Consider the following 27,413-nt stretch of genomic DNA (forward strand, 5'->3'; position numbering starts at 1 on the left):
GCCCCGCCCCCTCCAGTCCCTAACCTCCGGAGCTGCTCCGTCTCTCACCGGCCTCTCGTCGCCCGGGATGTGTGCGTGTCTCCCCGGCTCTCAGGTCACAGGTGAGCCGCTCTCCTCTCTCCCCGCCATGTTGCTTTGTGTGTGTTTCCCTCCGTCCTGCGTCTCCGCTTCTCTCGGTGTCGGGGGGAAATTTGTGCGTAGTCGCCGTTAACTCTGCTTCCCCGGCGGCTGCTAGCGCTCCTCTGTCGGTACCGGGGACCCGGCTAACGTGCCCGAAAGTGCGCAGGAAGAACCGGCAGTTCCATCGCAGGGGCAGTGAAGTGGTTGCGGTGGAAACGGCGCCGGGAGGCGGCTGCGTCCTCCTTGTTCTCCGGGAAGTTTGGAGTGATGTAATGTAGCTCCGTGTGTGTTCAGTGCGGGGAGAACACTGCACCAGACCCCGCTTGGAAAACAGCCCCTTTTAAAGCTGTTCATCGTGAACCGCTCGTATTCCAGGAAATAGTCTGCGCCGCGTGTTGTTTGATGAAGTCGGTTTTATTCTTCAACTCCCGGTGTTCGTCGCCACTGTTCGGGAGCTCGGGACACAACAGCAGACACCGGTATAAAATGACGTTTTATTTAAAATAGTGATGGGAAGTCGATATATTTTCCGCCGATGTAAAGATGAGCTCATGCGTGATACTTCAAGTCATTTATGTTTTTATCGGAAGCGAGAATATGCTCTTTTATTAGCAAGTCAACTTTAAACTGTCAGATTGGGGAATGGAGTTTGGTTCTGTAGTACAAGGCAGAACGTGAACCAGTTTAAAGAGGCAGGACGTGTTGAGATCAGGTCTATTTGCTGGTTGATCTTCTCTGTGTAAAAGAACACGGAGAATAAACAGTTCCCAGTCTCTCGTTGATCTAACGACTTGTTGAGCTCAGGCATGAAGCAGTGTCTCCTGTGGTCCAGACTAATCCCCGGTGCTGCTGGTGGTTTGAGGATGAATCACCAGAGCTCAGGTTTGTGTTTCAGAGAATCGGCTTCAAACTGCAGAGAAGCTTCAGAAGTTTTGCAGGAAGTGATGCTGTGCACAGGAATCAGTCCTGCAGAAGTGTTGCATATGTTGGGGTCAGTGGGAGCTTTAAAAGAACCTTATTCAGCATTAATCATGGGAGAATAATGTGCTGAAAGAACAGGAGGAGGTGTAGGAGGAGCTCCTCCCGGTCTGGATGATTTACTGTTTATTCACTGAGCTGATGGAAGTTGCTTGTGTGGAGTGTGGGAGAGTGGAAATAAGAACAATGCATCCACATCAGGGGACGTGACCGTGTGGGTTCGGTGGAAAAATTTAATTTACGGGTGTGAAATTACTATTTTGTAGCAGGCAGAGATTCTCACTATCATAAATCTGTCAATTGTTTTCTCCATTAATCTTTTGGTCTAATAAAATGTGAGAAAATGGCAATAAAATACACTTCAAGACTTCCTGCAGGACAATTTGACATATTCAAATGTCACCTCGTTATGTGGTTTGAGTTAGATTTTTTGCCAATTAAGTTTGTCGATTCACTAATTTCTAAATCGATTCCTATTTTGTGCAATGGATGCTAAAGTAAAGAAATTACTTGATCTCTTTCCTGGACAAAAATGCGTATAATTGAGTATTTTTGCTGCGGGATGTTTAATGAATTCACCAATTAAACCTGCAGCTGTTTTGTTATCAACCTTTTTAAGTAATTTCTTTTAAAAGAAAAACAGTTTTTAGATGTACATTTTGAACGCTTTCATCTGTTTTATGAAAGTTAACTTTAATTGAACAGTTTTGTTTGTCTGACAAAATAGGCTTTTATTCTGGAATCACTCAATTGAGAATAATTTGAAACTACTTTAATTTCTCAGGTAAAAATGGCGGATGGCAGCTTCTCAAATATAAGAATCTCCGGCTTTTAATTATAACATATTGGACTGTTGTAGCATATTTGAAGAAGTCTCATTAAGCTGCAGGAAGCCGTGAAGGATATTTTATTGCTATTTTCTCACACTTTCTTAGAACGGAAATTAATGGGGGGAAATAATTGAAGGATTACTTGATAGTGTTCGAGATGATTCCCCAGGTCTCAACGGCTTCGAGCCCCGAGCGTCCTTGACGGAGACGGAGCAGCTCAAGCCGCCGTCGCCCCGGTTGACACGCGGACTCTTCTGGTAGTCTCAGAGGGACACAACAAGAAGCTAATTCCTCCTTTCACTGGGTGGAATTAAGTCATTGAAGTGCTCCACATTCCCAAATTCTCCGAGTTATTTTGGTTCGGTGGCGGCGCTGAAGGACGGCGGTATATTCATGAGCTCTGCTTTTAGTCATTAGCCCCAAATCTTCCCTCAGACCGGCTGCCTTCGAGGGCAGCGGCGTGACGAGCCTCAGTTCCTGTGCCCAGAAAGCATCTTAAGGAAATATCTGACTTAGTTATTCTCTCAAGAGATTCATAGAAAACAAACTGAGAGGCGCAGATTATTTTTACGTCATGTCCACAATTTATCTTTATGTGCATGTTCAGGCTGAAAAGAATTAGAAGGGGGAAAAAACTGCTGTTTTCTCTCAGCAGTTCATCTTCTCTAACTTTCCTGGGATGGCCTGACGTCAGTTATTGACTGATTTCTCCCTCCGTCTCTGTATCACTGATGCTTTTCATTTTTTAGAAATATTGACGTGGATACGATGGAAAAACCAATGTTTGCTTTAGGATGCTCGGTGTCCTGCGGGGAAACCTAAAATCCTCAATTTAACCTCAGCGGAGAAGCCGATTAATTGATTGGTTTCACAGAATTGGATCAAATATAAACCCGTCCCTGCGGTTTTTGGAAATCAGAAATGTTTTCATCAGACTCATCCTGTTGGCATAATGTTCATATTAATCCAAAGAGAATCCTCAAAGTTGGATTGCTTCCTGTCTTTAAGGAAACTATTAAAACTTTTACTCAAGCGAATCATAAATTCCATGTTTATGTAGTTTGTCCAGGTTTGTTTCAAAGGGGCGGTGATGCTTTAATCTGATCCCATAACAGATTTAGCTTTTTTATGCCTCTGCACCGGGGACACCAAGTGCCCGGAGGCATGTTTTGGGTTGTCTGTCTGTTCCAATTTGAACACTATATTTAATAAATGCTGCAAGGGGATTTTATCAAATTTGGTACAAACGTTCTTTTAGACCCAAAGTTGAGCCGATTGGATTTCTGTGGGTGAAGGTCAAAGGTCAAGGTCACAATTACCTCTTGTTGTGGTGAACATGATATATCAAGAACACCAATAGGGACGGCTTTGCTTACAATTGTTCTCCATTTCGTAGCAAAACGACGTGTATGTTGATTGTGAACAGGTCGTTACTATTCAAATATGAACTTTGCCTGTTGTTAGATAGAAAATTGTTATAAAAAGCGAGAGCTAAATAAAAACAGTTCTCATTATCAGAGCTGCATAAACATTCTTTATTCAATGGATGGCGAAAGCTCTCTTAGCCGAATATCTGTTTTCTTCTCATTTGGATTTGTCAGATTTAGTTTCATCAGTTATTGTATCTGTCTTGAAATCTTGTGTCTATGAAGTCATTGTACTTTACATAAATGATCAGTGAAGCCCCAGATTCATTTTCTTTTAATTGCCTAACAGTGAGTGATCTTGAGTAATTATCCTGGAACCCTCGATGTTCCTGCAGCACCGGTGGTTTCACTGATGAGAAGGGAGCTTAGTGAAAAATGAGTCTGGAAACGAAGGAAGTCTTGCAGCCGTAAATTCACCTGACTGGACAGATCAATACACTGTCAGCCCGTATGTCTGTGTGTCTGACTGACCGACCGGTTGTTTATCTTTGAGCTTCCGTGTTTCTGTCTTTCTCCCCAGTTTTCCCAGTACCCTCCAGTCTCCTGTCGGGCCAGCAGAGCGGCTGCATGGAGCGGGCTCTGAGCCAGGCTGGCGAATTAGAGGTCATTATAGCATTGTTGTGCGTGTGTGTGTGAGTGTGTGTGTGTGAGTGTGTGTCACTGTAAAGCCTCTGCGACAGACTGGCGTTTTGTTATATAACCAATTTTACACGAAATCGGCCTGAGTGCTGACCAGGAGAGGAAATGACCTCGAACCAGCTGAAATAATCCTGGCTCTCTGATTCGTCTGGGCATCGTAGTGGGGCTCTCGTTTCACAGCAAGAGGGTTCGAATCCCCTCTATTTCCCTTCATCCTCACATATAGCTAATATGTGTTCCACTTTAGAGCGGCACCTACCTAGAGCTACCTGTCTGAAATTCAGATGATCAGATTGTCTTTGAATGAGAAGTTTATTGACTCTGTGTCATGTTTAAAGTCGTCAGTTCAGTCGTGACTCATGTTTATGGTCGGCTCCCATGATTCACTGTGAATAACACCTGCGTTTTTATCAAAGTCCATTTCTCTAATCCTACAGGCTCCATAAGCCTCTAACTGTCCCTCACTCATTCTTAATTTCACACTTCTTTCCCTGTAATTAACATTTCACTGGTGTTGATTCAACCTCTGGACCTTAATGTGTTTATGGAGGATATAAAAAGCTGCAGTTTTGGAGGGGGAGATTTTTTTTTTTTATCCGTTCTTTCTGCCGTGACGTGATAGCAGCTGGTCGGTTGGGAAACGGCTTCTTCTCCGTTTATCTATAAATGTCGCAGGTTTTTCATTAAGCTTCTCTACAGACGCGTTGCAGAGGAACTCGACAGGATCCCAAACATGGATCCACCAGCACTTTAACCAGAGTGGTGGTGGATTGAGGTGGATTTTAATATTTAGAAAACACAGTGACCAAGAACCAGATTCCATCAGTCTGTACTTTCTAATGGAGGCAGTTTTTTTTAACTGTTAGTGGATACAGTCAAACAAGGAACACAGCGATTTACACCAAATCCTGAGGATGCAGAAATAAGGATGTTACATTTTCTTCTCTGAGCAGTTAACCTCTCTCCTCTGTTTATGCCTGGAGCTCCACACACACACACACACACACACACACACACACACACACACTGTACGCTCATTTAGCTTCAGGTACACTGCTGCTGCTTCAAAGTGCTGACCGGCTGCAATTAACAAGACTGATGTTGTTAATGTAAGAGCTACAGACCGAAATGCAAACACACACACACAGACAGAGACAAACACACACAGAGACACACACAGACAGTCTAATCCTGTACAGACAGACGGGGTCTGATCAGTCTAATCCCTCCTCACCTCCCTCTGCTCTGACCTGTAGTTTACCTCGCTCCCTCGCTTACTGCATCACACACACACACGCACTCATTCACTAATTTGTGGAGTTGTGGTTCATTTATGAAAATAGTTAATCATATGTTTCGTTGAGGATCATTTGATTTCTGAAATCTGTTTCTTTTCTGTTCAGTTTCTTCAGAATCATTCTTTTGAATGTTGTTTGCAAACTCTTGTTGTTTTCGCTTCAATATTACTGCATAGATCCTCTTAGTTGGCTCATGATATCTGCAGTTTTATCCTGTGTGTGTGTGTGTGTGTGTGTGTGTGTGTGTGTGTGTGTGTGTGTGTGTGTGTGTGTGTGTGTGTGTGTGTGTGTGTGTGTGTGTGTGTGTGTGTGTGTGTGTGTGTGTGTGTGTGTGTGTGTGTGTGTGTGTGTGTGTGTGTGTGTGTGTGTGTGTGTGTGTGTGTGTGTGTGTGTGTGTGTTTGTGTGTGTGTCAGTCAGTCAGTCAGTCAGATCAGCAGTTGACTGTGGGAGTATGAGCTGATCCTTCTTGTAGTAAACAAGTTGCTCCCTGCAATGATCAGCCCGAGAGTACACACACTCACACACACACACAGTCGATGAAGTATCCACTGATGCAGTAATTCCTGTCATTAAACGGTGTAAGTCAAACACTGAAGACTACGGAGGCTGAGATGTTCGGCATTAACGGAAATCAAATGGCAAAAAGCTGTTTTCACTCATTTCTATTGTGGTTCTGTTGTGTGGCTTTTGGATTGGTGCTGGCATTTTTCTGTAGTGAAGCCCAGTGGAAATCAAAACTATATCATTAGCATCTCAAATGAAAACAATTAAGAAGCCGTCTGGACCTAAATGAGACGTCGTTTGTTCAGCAGCTGGCTCTTATGGGAACATATTAACGGACAGAAATAGAGAAGCTGTAAATGCTTGTGTCTGTTACTGTGAGTGCTGTGTAGGAGAAAAGAGGCGAGCTCGCTGTGAAGAGCAGGAGGAGCAGATTTCCTCGACTCATTACAGCGTCTGCAGAAGCCTGAAATTATCTCAGTCTGGGGTTTAAGAGGAGATTTGAATCCAGTTATTACAGGAGCTGTTTTTTACTGAGTAATGTCAGGTTTCCACAACAGAAGAATCTGCCCCGTTTCTCTGCTTTTTTCTCAACTGTGTGAAATCCGATGTTGTTTTTCTGAAAACTCGAAATCGATGACCAAACTCTTCTTCCTTTTTCTACAGATCTTCCGAGAAAAACTGTCTCTGACCTGTAACCTGTGAACCCCTCTGCTTGTGTTGGTTGGCTGCAGTGAGGTGGTGATGAAGAGGAGGATGAGGCGTCCTCCCGGCTCAGCTGCATGTGTCTGTTTTTGAAAGGAGGGCAAAGGTCGTCTCACCTGCAGCAGTCATTGCGCGTGCAGACGGAGCGGGATGAGTCATTGAAAGTCCTGGATTATCACACGGAGAATTGGAATTCTTAGAAATACAGACTAAAAAGTAAAATCCCAAGAAGCCTTTTTTTTGGTTCATCAAGTTGGATCCTTAGAAACAGAACCTTTGGGATGTAAACTTAGACGTATAAATTTCACACAGATATCGTGGATTTCTAATCTTGAACTGCTGCAGCTAAAACCTTGAATACTAAAGCTCCTGGAAATTCCTTTGATTTTAAAATACTGATTCAAGAAGTGAGTTCACGTTAAGGAAGTTTCATCTAACTTTTGTAAATCCACAAATTTATTCATAGTTCATTTTAGATTTTGGAGCAGTTTGTCATATTTTTTTCCTCTCTGCTGGAGGACATGGCTCCAAGTGCCTCGATACGAGAACTGACGGCCGGAAGTTGATCCCTGCAGGGAGCGAGGCACAGACACAAACAAGAAGACGTAGAGAGACACAGAAGAATATGTCCTGGAAGAGGAACTACTTTGCATCAGGCGGAAGTGGCGTTGGTGGGAGCGGAGTTGGCGGCACAATGGATGGGGGGTTGCATGGAATCTTGACGCCTCGCACCATGACGTCCATCGCTCCGAGTAAAGGGCTGAGCAATGAGCCGGGACAGAACAGCTGCTTCCTGAACAGCGCCCTGCAGGTACACGAACACACACACAAACACACACACACAAACTCCCCTCTCTTGAACTTAAACCAACTCTCTCTCTCTGACCTATGATGGCATCCGGCTGTTTCCATACACTGGCCTCTGACAGGAAGTTCAGGCGTTGAACCTGTCGCAGTTCAAACCAGTCGACTCACTTCCACAGGAAAAACAAGAGAGCATTTGATTTAGATTTGAAAACTTCGGGGATGCTTCTAAAGAATATTTTTATTAATCTTTTTTTGTTTTCAAGATTAATAGACTGATAATTACTGGTCACAGATGAATTGATAAAAATATTCAATGTCCTCCAGTTTGCCGGGTCAACATTTTATTATGCCCAACACTTAAAGACCAAATACAAAACGAACGACATCCCCTTCAGCCTCGTCTCTTCTTGTACTGATGCCAATATTATCAGGCTAATACGATGGCTACCTACAATGAACAGCATGTTAGCTTCGTCAATTTGACATGGACTGTAAATAAAGATGGACGATATGATGGCTGCGCAGACTCTGACTCCAAATTACATCATTGGCACAAGATGGCATCCTTCGTATCCGAGATATTTTGACTTCATCTCTGGATAGTTGGAGGACGTGGACCTGTGTCGTCCATCTTTATTTACAGCCTGAAGATTGTGAGAATGTCAACGGGCTGTTGTTGGCATTTAGCTCAAAGCACAGCTGTGTCCTCTGCCTGGATGCTACCGGCCACAGTCTGCACACTCTGCAGTCTGGAGCCTCGTAAAGCAACCAACACTCCCACCACAGTGCCTTTGAGCCAGTCAAGTCAGCCAAATACAGTGGCTGGTAAACAGTCATCACATGACTGGCATATAACAACCAGTTTGATAACCTGCTCTTTGTTTGTTGAGCCTGTAATGAGCCTCCACCTGCGACACCTCCCAGACTGCACGTTACACACATTTATGACTCATCAGCTTTGTGAGGCGGAGGCGAGGAGTGTGTATTGTCTGCCTCAACAATAAAAGCTGAGACATTGTGAGGGACGGAGTGTGTGTGAGAACAGTAATCATTGGTGTCGTACGTTCGTTTAAGGCTGGCTCATCAACCCTGGTGGGCGGGGCCGACGAAATGACAGGCCGAACTAAAGAGGAAACACTCATTATGCCATTTAACTAAAGCTCAGCTGCTCCTGGATCAGCTTCATTACAATCGGTGGAGGTTCAGAGGTCACAGCCCACAGACATACAGACAGACAGACGTGTGATAAATACCAACTGTGTCTACTGTCAACAGGAAAACACAAAACCCTTTTTTAAAGGTGTATTCATTAAAGTCAGAACTCAGCAGATTTTGCTGTTCAGTGCTGTTGTACAGTTCAACTGTATGACATAAAACATGTTTATCTCATCTCATTTATTTATGCTCAATGTTATATACAGACTCAGAAACAGGTTTGGATGAATTATAAACAAAAACACTGATCTTTCCACAGCAGAGTTTATACGTCATGTCCTCTGGGACAGTTAATATACTTTGCCAGTTGTTAATGTACCTGGATACACATGGGAGAGAGACGTCTGTGTGGGAAACAGTGCCACAGTGGTTGTGTGACTCTCAGCTGCAGGTTCTCTGCTCTGAGTCCAGTGAACTGTGAACACATGTCGTCCTCATGACTCCTCTGCGCCGCGGCAACTGACAACCTTCACCACCCGACCCCTGCAGCCTTTTCATCAGCCTTTTAGCTCCTTGTCTGTTTGGGCCAACTTCTCACCGCTGCCTCACGTTAAACCAAAGTGATCAAAAGGATTGTGAGACTGCAGGCGGCTGATCTGAGTGAAGCGGAGGCGGCGTGGCGTGGCGTGCCAGAGGACCACAGGAGTCTTCAGGCCGTCGGGAGGCTCAGCGGCTCCGACGTGTGACGAAGACAAAGCGAACAGGAAGAACATTGCAATAACAAGCTGCAGCTGAGGCCCTGACTTCAGCTGATCACACACCTTCATCCTCCTCTTCCTCCCCGCTGGCCGGGATATCCAACGTTAACAGAAAAACATCCTTCACAAAGACTCAGCTGTGACCTTCTGATTCACTTTCATTTATTTAATCAAGAACTTTAGATAATAACAAATACTTTTTTATTTTTATCATAAAGCCGAGGCACCTTAAATTTATATAATAAGCTTAAATGTTAAGCTTGACACACATCCGAAGTAGCTTCATGTCATCAGTTTCTCCATCAACCCTCAGTTCTTCTCGTTTTTATTTTCCAACATCTTATAGGCAAAATAATCAGTTTCATTAAAAGTAATGATAATATTGTAAGAACCCAAGTGAAACCAATGAAGTTGATTTTAAAAGCAGATGATTTAGAAGATGAAACAGGATTTGAGTGCAGCAGTCTTTCACTTATCTTAACTGAGGGTTCGTTACCTGTCGGGCGCTGCTGCTCCGTCCTGCAGGAAAAACAAAGCAACATATTGGACCTGGTGGGGGGGCAGGAAGGAGAAACCAACAAGTGCTGACTCCACTGTTATGATTCACCGACGAGTCAGAGCTCTCACTCCAACACACCTTCTGTTCAGTAAGCAAGGAATAATGAAATCCTTTATCATTCTTTTACCTTCGTCTTCATCAATTTTCCGTTTCATAGAAAATACACTTCTATCCTCCAGGGATTTAAACTACCCACTGTCCAGTCACAGGCCAGCTACTGTGAGTCATCATCCTTCAAAATCCCGTTTCTAATAAGTGAAGTGATGACAAACATTCCTGCATGTCTGCATTCCCGTCACACAGCAGGAGAGGAGAGGGATGATCTGAAATGATGTCACATTCCTTTCCTGCAAACGAACTGAACCGTGGTTCACTTTCATCCGGACCCACAAGCCTCTATTGGTCAGACTCAATTTATGGTTATGGTTAGAATGGTTTTTAACTGAAGTCCGAGGAACCTTTCACACCTGAAAAAACTTTCCTGGATGCTTTTTGCTAAGTCTGTAAGAAGCATCAGACTAAGCCATGACTTAGAGTCCACACACACACACACACACACACACACACACACACACAGGATTTCAACCAGCTGTGACGACGGGTTGTGAAGGCAGCCAGTGGTTTCATAACAGGCTCAGACACCATCAGCTCACACACACTGAGAAACAACAGTTTAAATGATGGCAGATTAGAAGCTGCTAAAATATAATAAAAACACCTGATTTCAGGATTAGACCTGTTTTTTGTTTCAAATTGGTGCAGCTTGAGTTTTTCAGTTTCTATAATTCTCTCTAATGATCAGCAGAGGGTGACTCCCCTGGTTGTTTCTATAGAAGTCTATGAGTGAATGTTTCTACTTCTCACTTTACACAATAATTTAATTTAAGTCAAACACTCAAACGATGAGAGTTTTTTTATTTTTGACAAATGCAAAATCGTGTCAGTTTTTCCCTCTTTGTCTTGTCTTTCTCCCTTTCCCTCCCTTTCTCTCCCTCCTTTTTCCTTCTGGCACAAACACTCTTATCTTCTATCGTCACTCTGACTTTGACACACTCCATCTCTCTCGCTTGGTCTCTCACACACACTCCCTCTTCCGGAGAACTTGTCGTCACGCAGGCGTCCAGATGGTTTTTCCTCCTGGAGCAGAAGGAGGGAGTGATGAACACACTCTGACATGCTAACACACACACAGACACACACGGCTCCACATATGTGCTTGACATGGTCGCCCTTGCTCTTTCAAACACGCTGCGGGTCTCTGACCTGGCTCTCTGATTGGCTGGCTGCCGTCTCAGGTTGGGGGCCACCGTGCGTCCGTGTTGACAGGTGATTGGCCGGTAGCTTCACTGATGCGCATCACAATGAGTTTTGGACGAAGTGATCGCTGCATCCGTGCGATTTCTTGTCTGTTGGATTTTTGTGGATTTTTAAACATTTAGAAACGTGACTAAATTTCCCAAAAGTTTGAATATTATAATCAAACAGAAGAGCTGTGGATAGAACGGCTGCACAGGTTTTTATTTTCAGGTTGTAGTTTTTTTTTCATTTTGAGGTTTAGCTTCTAAGATTTGGGGATCAGGTCATCGCAGGTAAACATGTTTATTGATTGAAACTCCTGGTTTTAGTTTAAGAGGTTTAATGGAATCAATATTTCCTTCACCGAGGAGGTTATGTTTTCATTGCAGTTTGTCTGTCTGGCTGCTGGGCCGATTTCCTTGTAAGGACGGGGAATAAACCAAGATAGAACTCCAGGATCCAGGAATTATTTTTTATTTCTTTAACTTTGAGAGATGGGACATTTTTCGAAAATTTTCTGTATTTTTCCTGAAATGGTGCAGAGAGCTCTATGTGTTTGCAGCAGGTAGAGGTATGTGCTCTCTCAGAGTGCTCCTCTACTTCCATAAAGGATTAATTTCCTGAGCAGGAGCTTCTTTGTATTCTTTTATTTATTCTGTCTTTTACTTTTCCTTCCTCCCACTATTTATTTTCGTCATCAGGCTTGTATGTTAATTTCTTTCTCCCTTTGTCCCTCTCAGGTCCTTTGGCACCTCGATATCTTCCGACGTAGTTTCCGTCAGCTGACGACTCATAAGTGCATGGAGGACTCGTGCATTTTCTGCGCTCTAAAGGTGAGGATCACACAGGCCAACACTCGGAGCTGATCCTTGACCAGCTTTCTGTTTTTGAACTCACTGTATGTCGGTGTTGTCTTTTTGTCCAGAATATCTTCGCTCAGTTTCAGTACAGCAGCGAGAAGGTTTTACCGTCCGACGCTCTTCGTAACGCACTTGCCAAAACCTTCCAGGGCGAGCAGAGGTTTCAGCTCGGCATCATGGACGACGCTGCAGAGTGCTTCGTAAGATAAAACACACACACACTTCATACCTATGCATACCTATATAGTGTAAAAACAGGTGGAATAATTAGCTGTTAAAAATGACATCTCTGATAAGTCAGGTCTTCCTCTCTGCTCCCTGCAGGAAAACCTTCTGATGAGGATTCACTTCCACATCGCAGATGAGACCAAAGAGGACATCTGCACAGCCCGACACTGCATCCCCCACCAGAAGTTTGCTATGACGCTCTTCGAGCAGGTGAGAGCACGGCGCTGCTGTCTCGTCTGTCGCCTTGAGGACGAGTCATTTAGATTTAGGGAAAAGTTCAAATGAAAGCAAAAGACTTCAGATGCCATGTTTAATTTGTGTCTGTCTGTGTGTGTGTTTGTGTGTCAGTGTCTTTGCAGCCATTGTGGAGCATCGTCGGACCCGCTACCCTTCATTCAGATGGTCCACTACATCTCCACCACCTCTCTGTGGTAAGTGTGTGCGTGTGTGGGTGGGTGTATAAGTGAGAGAGAAATGTCTGATGAGGTGAGTTAAGGTCGCACACTCCTGACGCTTGTTACACTGGGTGGGTCACCAAGGCAACAGACCAGTCACTACCTTCATCAAGGCTCCTGAGGTTTATAAAACACACACACTTCACTGCTTGTGTGTGTGTGTGTGTGAGAGTGAGTGAGTTAGTTATTAGTTTTATGTGAGAAAATACATTTTAAACTTTAGCTGTGAGAATCACATTTCCTCCTCTTCCTCAGCAACCAGGCCGTGAAGATGTTGGAGACGAGGGAGCGGGCGACTCCTGGCATGTTCGGCGAGCTGCTGCGTAACGCCAGCATGGGAGACCTCCGCAGCTGTCCTGTAAGACTCAACGATAACTCATTCATTGTCATACATTTAAAGCAATGTTTTTTTCTTGTTCAAAAAGAAGTAATTTCATGTCAGTTTGATGGAGTGCTTGTTCATCGTCCTCCTCAGAGTCAGTGTGGTCAGCAGCTCAGGATCGCTCGTGTCCTCCTCAACAGTCCGGAGATCATCACCATTGGTCTGGTTTGGGACTCAGATCATTCAGACCTGGCGGAGGACGTCATTCACACCCTGGGAACCTGCCTGCGTCTGGGTGATGTAAGAAGATGAGAGAATGAGGAGTTGTATGAGGAGAAGTAGATGTTTACCTGCTCACCTTCTCTCTCTTTGCTCTGTGCAGTTGTTCTACAGAGTGACGGAGGAGAAGGCCCGTCAGTCGGAGCTCTACCTGGTCGGTATGGTGTGTTACTACGGGAAACATTACTCCACCTTCTTCTTCCAGACAAAGATCCGTAGATGGATGTACTTTGATGACGCACACGTCAAAGAGGTACATTGAGCAGGGCACCATGTCAGCTTTACATGTTGATAATATATGATAAGAAAACCAGAACCTTTCAGAAGATATGTGGGGTTGAGAGCTGGTCTGAAAGCAGCTCAGGGAGGTAAATCTGTGATCTTCCTACATCTTTAATTGTTTCTTTGCACAGAGCCAGATCAGCTGTTTCTCTCTGCTGTCCATTAACTCCGACTCTGCACTGAAGTGTTTCCCAAAATGTGGCATTCTTCCCTTTTTAAGGTTAGGGAGTGACTGTCACCACAGCTAAAGAAACACTAATGTGTGTGTGCTGTGAAAATGAAGGAAAGAGGTAGTTTAAGGAAATGGAAATTGACCTCATGTTGTAGTCAGTGACCTCTTTCTCTTCCTGTCCCTCCTTGCACCTCTCTCCTCGCTCTGCCTCCTGCCTCCCTTCTTCTACCTCCTCCTCTTTCTTCTCCTTTGCTTGATGTCGTTCCTCCTCTGTCTTTGCTTTCTTTTCTATCATTGCTGCGTATAATAAAAACACCAGTGGAGGGAGAGATTGCTTTCCCTCGCTCTCCCTCTCTGTCGCTCGCCTCTCTCTGCTGGTTGTGAAAACAAGGATATCCCTCTATTGTTGATCAGCTGGACAGAACTGAGGGTGTGGTCAGAACACATACACACACACAAACACACATACACAGACCACCACAGCCGACACTTTTGCTCACACTGCAGACTTTCATTCTATCTCTTTCTCTTGCACAAACACACACATTTTTTTCAAACACACACACACGTAACCGCACATGGCTAATGGACGTGTCTGCGTTTTGAGTTTTGGGACGTCCTGTTAGATCCGAACAGAGCCGTAGGTGGACATGGACTTTTGGAAAATGGAGGAAGGGTTGAAATAACAAACCGGAGGAGATTTCTGTCGCACGTTAAGGAAAACAGACTGAAGGCATCGGATAGTTCAGGCTCCAACGTTTCAGTTTCCGACTTTGTTTTACCTGCTGTGTCGTGTTTTCGAGGTGACGAGACGTCCTGACTGCTGCTGGTAAATTCCACCAGCTACATTACAGCTTTAGTAGCTAGTTCGTTGCAGGATGTTATTTCTGCTGTTTCCAAGAATGTGATTTTTGAGTTTTGATTTCTGTGGTCTTTACTGTACCAGGGTGGCCGCGGGTCCTTAAAAAGTTCTGAAAACATCTTAAATTCAATTTTACAATATTTAATCCAAGATTGTATGGGTCTTAGTTTTTCAGAATAAAAACTTCTCAACTCTGCCAGAGGAGTTAGTTCTGGTATGTGCTGCATCATTGAAATGTCTCTCGTTAAGTTTACGTCTCAAATGGATTTTTTTTTTTAAATGACGAGTACTAAGTAAGTAACTAAGTACTTCTCACTGTTGGAAACTGGCGAGTTTGGAAATCCAGCTTCATCACAAAGTTGTTTGGAAGCGAAGAACGACCTGTTGAATGACAAAAACACGGTTTCCATTCAGTGCCATTGAGTGGTGAGACAGAGTGGGATCTGTCGTCACATTGACATGACAAAATCAAAAAGTCAAATTTTAGGCTTTGCCATGTTAACGTTGTTCGTTTTTTGGAGTCATTGTCTTCTCCACTGCCCACAGATTGGTCCCAAGTGGAAGGACGTGGTCTCTCGCTGCATCAAGGGCCACTACCAGCCCCTGCTGCTGCTGTACGCTGACCCCCGAGGGACACCTGTGACGGTGCAGGACCTGTCCTCACGCCTCGACCTCCACCACCTCAACAAGGCCTGTTACGACAGCGAGGACTCGGGTAACTACAACACAGCTAGGAGTCGTAGTAGTAGCACGACAGCAAACGTTCAGGTAACTAAACCAGAATCAATAGTACTTGTACTTGTCGTGGTAGTAGTACTATGACAGACCAGGCTGAGGTAACTAGAAGAACAGTAGAAAGAGTTGTTGCTGTGGCTGTCGTACTTGTCGTCGTAGAACTTGTAGCAGCAGTGAGGTTAGGAGTATCTGATAGGATGCAGTGTATTTTAATGTGTGTGAATTTACTATGCATCACCTCTGACACGTCGACCCCCCTCTTGCCCACAATGACAGGCCGGGAGCCGTCAATCTCCAGCGACACTCGCACCGATTCGTCGACGGAGAGCTACTCGTGCCGACAGCCCTCCCACTCTCACCATGAGTCCCTGGCCAGTCACTACTCGTCTGACTCCCAGGGAACCGTCATCTGCATCGAACGTCCAGACGGAGCCCAGCACGCCTCGCTCTGCAGCCTGGATACCATAGGTGACTGAATAGAAGCACAACTGTTAGAGCTGCAAAGATCAGAAAGAGCAGCGAGTGTAAAGTCAGGAGCTTCACGATGTTTGTGTTTGACCTTCAGCTGTCGTTCTGCATGTTATTCACCATTCACAGCGGGGTTCAGCTCCCTCACCTCTCCTATAACACACCATTCATTCTGTTTGAACATATGTTATAAAGCTTATATGAGATTTGACCCTGCTGTGGAGCCAATCACGCTCGGCCACGCTGCTTCTTTTACGTCTGTCATTGTCTGTGCTGCTTGTCGTGGTGATCGTGCTTTGAACATCCGTTGCCATGCTTCTCGTTGCTAAGGCCCCGTGACGGACGGTGAGCAGCACCAGTCTCTGAGGAAGGGAGGCGGGCCCGGGGATAGGAGGCGGAGCTCTAGCCGCACCCGGCGATCTAAACCCAACAACGAAGCTTCGTCCGCCGGGTACCACAGCGAGGGTAGGCGGCCAGAGAGGGAGCTGCTGGGCACAACTATGAAAAGTGTGACGTGGAATAAAAGTCAACTGAGCTGAAGTTCTGAAAATATCAAGTTGAACATTTCACAAATGAATCAACAGAAATGATTATATACTAAATTAAATATATGCCGTCTTAGTAAATGTATTATCTAATGTTGACCTTTATAAAGTAGATAATACAATAAGTAGATTTCATCTTTTACATTTTTAATTTTTGATATTTTAAGTAATTTCTCGTAAAAATAACATGAAAACAAAGATATTAAACATGCAATTTTGTTTATTCTAATATTTTGAAGTGAAGGTTAACAGAAATGAAGATGTAGGAAATAAAAAGCAGTAGTAAGAACAGGGGAGTCGGGGTAAAGGCAGAGGAATGATGCATTATTTTTAGTGTCATTAACATTGTTCATTCATTTTCACTGTCACTCTTATGATCTGTTATTCATTTAACTTCTCTTTTTTCTCACTTGCCCACCTCTTACCGTTTCTTTCTTACTCCCTTCTTTTCTCCTCTTCTTTACCATCTCTGTCTTTTCTTCATTTCATTCCTTGCCTCTGTGTAAATCTTTTCCTCTTCTCTTCCTCTTCCTCTCTCTCCTCCCCCACAGGAGAGACTTTGAAAGAGCAGCAGGTTCCTCGTCAACTCCCCAAACCTTCATCCTCCTTCTCATCTTCAACCAATCGCCTGCGAGACTTCAAGGAAACCATGAGCAACATCCTGCACAGCCGAACCCTCTCCTCCTCTTCATCCACCTCTTTACCTGCCGCCGTCCTCTTGTCTGAAATCACCTCCTCTGCCAACAACCGCCACCACCCTGCCGCCGCTACCACCACTCCCTCCTCCTCCTCCACCAAACCCCTCGACTGGGAGGCCGACAGCATCATCAGCGAGTCCAAGTCCAGCTCCTCTGGAGGAACGGGGTCGGGGAAATACCGGCCAGCATGGAAGCCCCGGAGAGAGGTCCTCAATATCGACAGCATCTTCAGCCGTGAGAGGCGACGCCAGGCGGGGTACAGCCCGCTCGGAGCCTCCCAGCCCGACGACTGTGCAGCTCCAGCCTCAGAGGGAGCGAACACCTCCTTCCCAGGCCCACAGGAGGTGATGTCGGTCAGGCCCGGCACCTCCTGGACCCTCCCCACCGCCTCCAGCAGCCACAGACGGGTTGGAGGAGCCGCAGAACTGCCTCCTCCTCCTCCTCCCCCACCCAGACTGATCCAGAGGATGGAGAGCGGATATGAGAGCAGCGAGAGGAACAGCAGCAGCCCGGTCAGCCTGGACCTGAACCTGGGAGACAGGTGAGCTTTTTTTTCTCCTCCTGATTTAAGACGGTCAGTATGTATTATTCAGATTAACAGTTATTTAATTTAATTAAGAGTTAGTTTTATCACCTATTAAGCTGAAAGTAATTTCCAGTAACAAAAGGCGATAGCTTCAGATCAATGTTTGTTCAAATCACAGAACAAAACCCGACTTATCATTTCTGCTCTAACTTAAATCAGTTGTAAACATACATTCTTCTGGTAAATACAGAAATTATCTTTATAATTAGGTTTATTTTTTATCTTCACTTTGCAGTCATTGTTTATATTCAGGTTGGTAGGAGCTGTTTCTGATCCCTGACAATGCAAACAAACTTTATTTATATCACACTTTTAAAAACAGTCAAGGGCTTTACAGGATAAAGAAATCATATCATAACGTAACCATGTCAGTTGAAGAAATATGTTGATTTAAAAGTTGTTGCTGATAAGATCAGTTGATGAGTTTAGTTTATTTACACAGCTGTACAGCTAAGTTCACCTCCTCCTCCCTTTTCCATTTATCACCATTTTCCAGCTCAGGAACAAAGCTGTGATGTTCCATTACTAATGCCGCCTACGATAGTGTGACCGGCTCAGTTGTTGTTTTTTCAAAACACAGGGGCCAGAGATTAAAAATCGGTCACACATGAGTCAGTGACAAAACTAAAAAGTATTTCCAGTAAAATGAAGAAAGAACCGGAAATGGGTTTGTTTTACATGACTGACATTTACTTGGCACAGTGTTAAAGGTGAATTACAACTGCAGCCCAAGTTCAGAGAACAAAAGAAAAATATTACCGAATGACAGTGTTCTTATATACGATTCTTCCTTCCCTTCTTCCTTCCTTTCTTCCTTCCTTCCTTTAGGGAGTGTGCTTTGAAGAAGCCCTCGGTCTCCTCCTCTTCCTCTGCGCCGTCATGGAGGAACATCAGATCAAAGAGCAGCGGCGCTCTGCTGCAGGACGTCAGCTCTTCCAGCAGAGGGAGCCTTGGTATGACAGGTGTGTTTGTGTTTATGTGTCATTAACATTCCTGTAAACAAAGACATGTCGGCTACCAAAAAGTGAAGCCAAATTGTTTGATCACCCCCTGGTGGCTGGCTACAGTATCTGTCATAAACCTTCTCTCCTCCATGTTAGCTTGATGTGTTGCTGCGTGTTTCATCTTGGGGTGCGTGAGTTAACTTTGGCCTGAGGAACAAATCCTCTTTCTCATCTGTTGAGACGAGAAGATCCAAATATCCTGTGTCTTTGTTTTGTAAGCAAATGGCTTTTCTTTGTTGGTGATTTGGTTTACGTCTGTTGGACCAGCGCCCCCTGTAGGCCGCAGCGAGCTAGACGAGTTGCAGGAGGAGGTGCTGAGGAGAGCGAAGGACGAAGAGCAGCAGCGACGGCAGGAGAAGGAGAGAGAGGCTGCACTCGGCTTCAACCCAAGACCCAGCAAGTACCTGGACCTGGACCAGCTGCAAATCCAAGGTATGACACAAATACAAACAGACACACACACACACAGACACACACACGGTCACTCAACTGCTGTCCGAGGTTCAGCTGGGACTGTTTGTATGTGTGTGTTTTGTGATGTGTTGGGTTGTGTTGTTTTGGACAATAGGAATGTTCTACATTGAGCAGCTGAAAGCGTCTGACTCAGCCGACAGTGCTTAGGAACTAAAGCCTGTGTGTGTGTCTCTGTGTTTATGTATTTCTATGGTTGTGAGGACATTTTTGTCCTCACCAAATCTTTCCGTCTTTCCAAATACTCCATTTAACTGTGATCACCAACAGATTTTATTGCTAAAATGAAATGTTTGCTCAAAAGGTTCAGTGCAGCAGACTCTATAATTCTCCACATCATGTATTTTGCTGGATGTTCTGTTGCATTGAAAGTAGATTTTCACTTCCTGAAATGGTAGGACTGCAGATGTTGCACACAGCCGGGGGCTCCCATCAGTTTCAGCTTTAAACCACTTCAGCGTTGCAGGCTTGTTCGGCTGCCATAGGACTTGGATAAATATCTGTTGACGTGTGTTCACTCTGCAGGAAAAGGCGACAGCTTCGAGCGGTGTGTGTCGGAGGCGGAGCTCCTGCTGGACCAATCGTTGCGTCTGGAGCAGGCGGGAGAGGTCGCCGCAGCGCTGTCGGCCGTCAACGAAGCCGTCTGTAAGCTCCCCCCACCTACTCTGACCCCGCCCCCAGCACACGCACACACACACTAAATAACTCACACTTACAAAATAAACATGCTGTGAATGAGGTCAACACCCCCCGCCCACCAACCCTCTGCTTGGTTGCTAATGGGAACCGGAGACATCACAGTGGCCTGCTGTTAACGACATCAACCACTGAGATCTCAACATGTTTGTGTGTGACTGAGGAATGTCCACAGACACACACATCCGCTTGACATCACTGTGTTCGAGACAATAAAAGACGGAATTAAAGAAACGTGTTCGATATGAAATTTGAAGTGAATAAACCACCAGGATGAAAAGTAGTAAATCGAGCTTCAGGTCTTTAAACTTTGTCTCCTCAGAGAAAAACAAACTTTGTAAAGTATAGTTCCAGTTTATCGTTCGATCCGATCTTTGAGCTTCTGCTCAAAGATCGGATCGAAGTGATCTGCCACAAAGTGATAAAAACTTTGTGGCAGAGTTCAGGTTTTAGTCAGAGCTGTAGGGGTGGGTCTATGTCAGCGAACATGAGATCAAACACCCATGAGCTTCAGGGTTTCTCCGGAGACAATATCTGAACTATGTCTATAAATGAACATCGCTGTGTTCTTATTACTGATGGAAATAATAAAAACAAAACCGTTGCTGTGATAAATGGAAATAATTTAATGTTCTGTCTGAATATAATTTCACCATTTCATTACGGACCAAACCTCACATGTCTGTCAGTTCCATAACACACACACACACACAAACACACACACACACACAGTCACACCACCACCATGTCAAGTATCTGATATTTGATTTATTTTTAAGATTTTTGCATGAAATCATCATAAGTTATTTTATGCATCCTTCTTTTCCTTTATCCTTATTCATTCTTTCCTCTCTTTTGTTCTGTTTTCTTTTATTTTGTATGTGTCGTGCATTTTCTGGTTGTCACGGGGCCTCGCTGCAGCCAAACTGCGGCCGGTGGCGTCTGAGGGCGGAGCTAGTAGTAACAGCCGGCTGCAGCGCTGCATGAGGAGAGCCCGCAGTTTGCAGCAACGCATGCAACTGCAGCAGCGGCCGCAGGACTCAGTGGCAGTCAGACAGCATCCAGAGCAACAGCAGCAGGAGGAGGAGCAGCAGCTCCAGGAACAGCCCAGGTACCACCTGAAGTCTGCTCAGCCAATCAGACGTCACATAGAAGCAGAAAATATAGTAGTTGCAAAAATATTTAGTCTTTTTTGTGTTATTATAATCTAATCAAAAACAAAAAAATGTGGTTAAAAACATTCAAGGTGGGAAAAAAAGTTTGTCGACCTGATCATCTTCTTTACGTATCTTGTTGAAGTTGGATAAATGTTTGCCAGAGATGGTTTCTGTCATTTAAGATCGTTCTCCTCACGCTGATGTTCAAGTGTCTATGTTTCTGATCAGTTTGGTTTTAGTTATTTGATGATGTGAAAACAGGCTGAGACGTCATGACTGACAGCTGGGACTGACTCATGATTGGATGAGCGTGTTTATGGGCGAGACCTCAAAATCACGGATTGACAACACAATCACGACTTCTGTGAGGTGTTTTCATAATGACTGGCTTAGTGAGAATCATGGTGACAGATTGTCAACACTGACTCCCCAGGAAACAACCTCTGAATCACACACACACACACACACGCACACACACACACAACCAGCACTGTGTTTAGCAGGAGCTCTCGAATGACACCATCTGTTCCAGACATACTGCAGGCCACGACACACTCTCTCACACAGACACTTCCTTCCTAACACGCCCCTCTCTCTCTCTCTGCAGTGAAAAGGCTCTCTCGCTCCAAATACTTCTGACGAACAGACAGGGCGACCAATCAGCCGCCGGTCAGGACCAGGAGGCCCTGCCTCTCTCTCCATGCGTTGTTAAGCCCCTCCCTCCCAAAACAATCTCTGACCCCGCCTACAGCGCAGTGGCTCCCAGGGAGGACAACAGGACCAGGGGCCCCTGCTCTCGTGTTGGGAAACCCCTCTCCAATGCTGCGTCCCTTCCTGCTCTGTGTGTGGACACCTGGGAGCAGAGTCCTCTGGAGAGTTTGGCTCCACCCCCTCCACCTGAGGAGATGGAGTTCCCCACCCAGTGGACCAAAGCATCACCTGTTCCCATCCCAGCTCATGCCCTCACGCCGCACTCCCGAACTCCATCACCCATTGGCACCAACGACGACTGTCATCTGATCATGGAGAAGGAGCCTTGTTACATCAGACAGGGACAGACCACACCCCCTTTATCGGTCTCCCCCTCCAGAGTAGCCCCAACCCCTCCCACTAGAAACTGGTCCTGCTTACACCTTGAGCCACACGATGATGTGGTTGATTCTTCTCATCCACCATCTTATGCCACTGCAGACTCACCTTCTAGCGCTCCCCTGCCCCCTGTGCACCAACCGGATCAAACCACCTCCACGGCCCCCGCCCAGGGCCACAGATCGCTCCTGCCTGTGGAGCGCTGGGCGGAGAACGTCAACAGATACTTCAGTTTCAAGAACGGAGAAGCAGGAGGAGGAGGAGGAGGAGGAGAAGAAGCACCAACGTCACCCTGTGAGGAGCTGTCAGAGCTGGACTCACTGTACCAGGCCAGTCTGCTGGCTCCCAGCATGCAGCGGGGCAGCCGTGGTGTCAGTCCTCAACCAACTGGCAACAAACCAGGTACGAACTGCAGTAGTGAGATTCTATCACATGACACTTCTGTCCCTCATGTGACCGCCTCTGGAGTCACAGAGCAGCTTTCATCGTTTCGCCAAAAGAAAACCACCTCACATACACAATGAATTTTTGTGTCAGTGGTTGTATTCATTTCCGTGCGTGTGTTTGCCCGCAGGTGTGAGAAGAATGCTGTCAGGATCTGGACGATCCAAAACACCGACGGCGGAGATAGAGAGATATGGCTACAGAACACCGGTAACAACTCTGCATAAGGTACTGGACTGTGTGTGTGTGTGTGTGTGTGTGTGTGTGTGTGTGTGTGTGTGTGTGTGTGTGTGTGTGTGTGTGTGTGTGTGTGTGTGTGTGTGTGTGTGTGTGTGTGTGTGTGTGTGTGTGTGTGTGTGTGTGTGTGTGTGTGTGTGTGTGTGTGTGTGTGTGTGTGTGTGTGTTTGTGTGTTTGTTTGTGTGTGTGTGTGTGTGTGTGTGTGTGTGTGTGTGTGTGTGTGTGTGTCATTAAACCGCATCACCTCCTCATTTGCAGTTTGTTACTTCTCTGCCTGTGCAAAAATGTTTCACGTGCTAACGTGTCTTCTCCGTGCAGCCGGGGTCGGGTGACGATGAGAGCTACAGCGCAGACAACCTGCGACGCATCGCCCGCAGCTTGAGCGGAACCGCCATCGGGTCACGACCCCAAAACATCCCTGCCTCTCGCAGCTGTGTAAGTGACACACATGCATTCAAAAATAACAGTCAACAAAAGTTTGTTTCAACAAAAACACACCAGCTGTGTGTTTGTTAATGATAGTATGATGATGTGTGTAAGATGATGTGTGCCTGTGTGTGAAAACGATGATGTCATCATCTTCCTCAGCCAGTTTGCTGTTGCTGTTTGCTGCTGCCCCCCTGTGTTCATACAGTGTGACTGCAGGCTGGCTCAGTTTCTTCTCTCAGACTGTAAACAGCTCTTCTCTGGTTCTTCAAAGAACAACAATGACAACACTTAACCTCTGATTCATAAAACACGCCCTCATGTTCTGTCAAAGGCCGACGCTGATGGCGTTTAGACATCTTGCATCCCGCCCACAGGAATCGCCTCAGGCCAGCACATTAAAGATTCATCACTGATTTAGTTCCTCCATTAAGCTTTCAGCCGCAGCGCTCGGTGCGAGGCGGTGACGGCCTGATGAGAAGCGAAGGCCGAGGTTTGAATCCACAGATCATGTCAGAGGGATTTTGCTGCAGTGGAGGATTCAACTCTTCCTCTGAGCGCTGGAGTGTCAATGTGTCTGTTATACAACTTCAACAACCACTGAAAAATTTAAAAGTTTTGGCTGATATATATAAAATAAATAGTCAATGAATCCTAGACTTCCTTATCCTTTGAACTCATATAATTTGTTTCTATAGAAATGAACAATTGTCTAAAAGAAAACACAAATCTTTATTTTAATAGTTGGATAAAAAACTTGCATCTCAGAGATACAAGGTTGTCCCTGTGTCTTATTTCTGTTTTCATTTATGCATTTGTATCAGTTTTCATGTTTTCCCCTCCATCGTTCTAACAGTTTTTATTTTTTACCCCCCCCCCCTCTATTTTCTTTATATATTTTCACATCTCTCTTTCTTTTTGTCTGTTTTCGCTTCTCATTCTATTTCTTTTCCTCTTTAATCCGTCCTGTTTTTCTTCTGTTTTACCTTCCTCCTTCGTTTCACTCCTGTTTCCATCTCCTTTCTCCACCTCCTCTTCATCATGCTTCTCCGTTATTCTTTACCTCCACTTCCTCGCCCTGAAGGACCCCTCTGTGTCCAGACCCCCCCTCACACCTGCAGACCTTCACTCCTCCACCCTCCCTCGCCGACCCAGCACCTCCTCCCTGCACCTCCCCTCCTCCTCCTTCACAGATCCTTCCTTTCACCACCTCCAACCCCGACACCACGGCCCCTCAGCTCCTGCACCTCCTCCACATCACCCCCCCTCGCAGACATCACGGCCACACAGCTCGGGCCCCTCCACCTGGGGACGTACAGGTAACCCGCTGGGCCTTCACCTCCACCTTCACCTCCACCTGCTGTTCACCAGCATCAACATATCATAACGTCACAAACCATCACACACGAGCAGAGCTGCTCTCATCCAGTTTCCCTCTAAATGTTTTCATCAGAATGAAAATGTGGCTGAATGTAAAAGACTGAAAGGTTTGGACTCTCCTGCTTCTAGATGAGACTTAACACAGGACCAAATAGTTTGACATGATCACTACTTACATGTTAGAGGTAGAGAAATAGATCTTAAGATCCCCTTCGTAAACAGTGAGGCCTCATGATGACCTGTGTTCTAATAATTTTACTTTTTCGGCTCTTCTTTATCTACCTCCCCTTCCTCCCTTTTCTCTTCTTCTTCATCTACCTCCTCTTCCTCTCCCTCCCCCTCAGGAGTTGGACCGAGCGTCCAGCAGCAGTTTCTGGTTGTGTCTGACCGGCATCAAGCTCCCTCCGAACAAAGCCTCCACAGCATCGCGCTGAGTTACGGCACTCTGCCCCGGGCTCCTCGCCGAGCCCCGCCTCCCTTCTCCTCCCTCACCAGGCCTGGTGCCGGCTGTACCGCTGCCCCCCCGCCTGCCCCACAGAGTCTCTACGCCACCCTGTCCCGTCCTCGCCGCTCTGCCAACACCACCACCGGGACTAACGGTCACTACCGCCAACCATCACTGCCCATTAAAGTCAACGGGTCCGCCCACTACCCACCACACCACATCCCCCCACCACACCACCACCCCCAACACCACCTCAGGGTTCCAGGTGAAGCTCCCTCCCAGCCTCTCCGGCTGGATGTCCCCCCTGAGAGTGATTGGCGCCGTGATGCCCACTACAGGACTGTCCAGCCCAGCTCCTCTTGGGATCCCCTCGCCGCTCGCCACCACCACCTGTCCCTCCAGCGGACACAGTCCCACCAGCCTCCCCCGCACCGGCCCCGCAGGGACCCCCTGCTGTGCTCCCTCTGCCAGCAGCTTCCAGCTGAGCCGCCACGTCCCTACTGCGCCTCATGCGGCGCTTACGTGGCTCGGTTCCGCCCGGGGAGCTGATCAGGCCTGAAGCTGCCGGCAGAGGTCACATATCGTCACCAGTAAAACAAAGTCTTAACGCCGGCGATTCAGCCTGAGTTTAGTTTTTTTTATGTTAAATGTGCCAACATTCATTTAGACGGACGGCTGCTGTCAAGCTGTGATGAAACTCTGTGATTGGCTGCTTGCTCTGCAGCATCATCAGCTCTTCAGTTAGAATTCTAACACTTTAACAACCTCAGTCTCAGTATAAATCAGTTCTCTCACAGCACACGTCCACATGTTGTCCCGACTCGTCTCTCCTGCAGACGCTCATTCAATCATGTCCCTGAACATTCGCTGGATTCAAGCACATTTAACTTTCTAATGAAGACAAAGCACCATGTGACCGAACAGGATCAGCAGGTCGACGTGAGGACGTAAATAAAGATGGACAATATGATGGCTCCCAGTAAGTGAAGGTGAAATGCTTTGATCGCCCCCTAGTGGCTGGCTATAGTACATGTCATAACTCCTACCTCCTCCATGTGAGCAGATAGGATATGGGCCCAAGTAAATGTTCCTAGAAGATGGTTTCTGTCATTTTAGGTAGTTCAAGTTACTTGTGTAGACGGGACCTCGATACCAAGGCTCCACTCCACGATCAATACTGCACAGACTCTGAGTTTGAGGAAGTGAAGATGCGTTGTCCATCTTTATCTACTGTTGATCTACAGCTGGGCATCGTGTCACAGGAAATGAAGGAATCATGACAGGAAGTAGAAAAGCAGCTCCTTCCTCAGATTATAAATATAAACATACTACTATACGTACTCCTCTATTTATTTTTGTAGGCTTGACAGACTGAGATGTTTGTAGATTAACTAAAACTATTCTACCTGCATAACCTGCGTATACTCTGCTATAGATCTGATGTAATTTTATAAAGTGAGTAAGTGTCCAGCCTCGTCGTACATAACCTGAGGCTGATTTCTGTCGTTAGGCTATATTAGACGAATAACTAAAGCTTTTATTTTGACAGAGTTGCAGCTAATATTTAGCATGATGTTTTCAGATGTATTCTAGCCTTGATAGCCTTGCTGGTCTTTGCTTTACATTTATTGTAATGATATATGCAGATCTTTTTAGTGCAGTGACTCGACTGCCTGTAACTCTAATGTAGTGCACTTCACAAGTGTTGGAGATAGATTTACTTCTTTTGCTCGTTGCTGATTAGTTTCGACGTCTCTCCTGTTATCGTGGGAGGAGCTTCTCTCAACCCAGACCACGTTCAATTGGTTCAGTTGATTCTGAACAAACACCTTGAAAACAATCCAGGATGCTGTTAATCAACAGACTGAGAGACTTCTGTCTGTATGCCAAGAAACCTGGGGCTGACCCCACCCGCCTCGTGCCCCGGCTGAGGCGGGTGGGGTTGCTTAAACAAACAAACCCCAGTTCGGTCTGAGGTCCAGAAAATTGTAAAAAAACTACAAGTTTACGTTATTTCACTTGAAGATATTAATAACTACCAAATTTCACTTAAACTACAGAAAAGTTCCATCTGAAATAATTTTTTGGGGATTTATTGATTCTTTAAAAAAGTCCTGATGTTGAAGAAAATATATTTCGGATAAAAAAACGTTTTTAAGAATAAAATAATTACATTTATAAGTTGTTATAATCAGGACTGAACAAAAAGAAGGCATTTCATCTTTTCAGAATAAAATCTGATTTAATTTCATATTTTAGACCTGAGTTGAAAAACAGAATCGATGCAAAGTGAACTTTCCATAATTCAAATGAAAATATATATTTTTTTTCATCATGTCAGAGACTCTTTTCCTTTTGGCTGTTTTGCTTCGCCAGATTTTACTTTGTTGATATTTTTTTGGGGGGTATATTTTTGATGCTTATTTTTCTACACTGTAGAGTCAACAGATGATTAAAATGTTTAAAGGAAATGTTCATCGTGTCCGACGTCTTTCTT

The 27,413-nt window shown here is 45.5% G+C and overlaps 1 protein-coding gene across 4 annotated transcripts; it reads left to right on the plus strand.

Moving 5' to 3' along the window:
- Positions 1-27,381, plus strand: usp54a (ubiquitin specific peptidase 54a). Of its 4 annotated transcripts, none has more exons than XM_062400871.1 (22): positions 1-101; positions 6,461-7,310; positions 11,815-11,907; positions 12,000-12,134; positions 12,259-12,372; positions 12,511-12,593; positions 12,873-12,975; positions 13,093-13,239; positions 13,322-13,471; positions 15,081-15,249; positions 15,546-15,737; positions 16,068-16,202; positions 16,834-17,521; positions 18,395-18,528; positions 18,838-19,002; positions 19,567-19,686; positions 20,659-20,848; positions 21,502-22,385; positions 22,558-22,655; positions 22,984-23,100; positions 24,176-24,410; positions 24,816-27,381. In XM_062400871.1, exons 2-22 carry the CDS (start codon positions 7,125-7,127, stop codon positions 25,463-25,465), a joined length of 4,788 nt encoding a protein of 1,595 aa, XP_062256855.1. In that variant the 5' UTR covers positions 1-101; positions 6,461-7,124; the 3' UTR covers positions 25,466-27,381. The 4 variants fall into 4 exon arrangements, with proteins under 4 accessions (XP_062256855.1, XP_062256856.1, XP_062256857.1 ...); XM_062400872.1 differs by having other exon boundaries at positions 22,558-22,637; XM_062400873.1 differs by lacking the exon at positions 16,068-16,202.
- Positions 27,382-27,413: the final 32 nt, after the last annotated feature.

This window comes from Platichthys flesus, chromosome 12, assembly GCF_949316205.1.
Source record: "Platichthys flesus chromosome 12, fPlaFle2.1, whole genome shotgun sequence".
NCBI classification, from domain to species: Eukaryota; Metazoa; Chordata; class Actinopteri; order Pleuronectiformes; family Pleuronectidae; genus Platichthys; species Platichthys flesus.

What these genes read in the sequence shown, in the direction of transcription:
- usp54a (XM_062400871.1), top strand. Translation starts at nt 7,125, where the DNA reads ATGTCCTGGAAGAGGAACTACTTTGCATCAGGCGGAAGTGGCGTTGGT. An exon ending in ACGACGCTGCAGAGTGCTTC is followed by an intron (nt 12,135 to 12,258) that starts GTAAGATAAAAC and finishes TGCTCCCTGCAG; the next exon opens with GAAAACCTTCTGATGAGGAT. An exon ending in TTACGACAGCGAGGACTCGG is followed by an intron (nt 15,250 to 15,545) that starts GTAACTACAACA and finishes CCACAATGACAG; the next exon opens with GCCGGGAGCCGTCAATCTCC.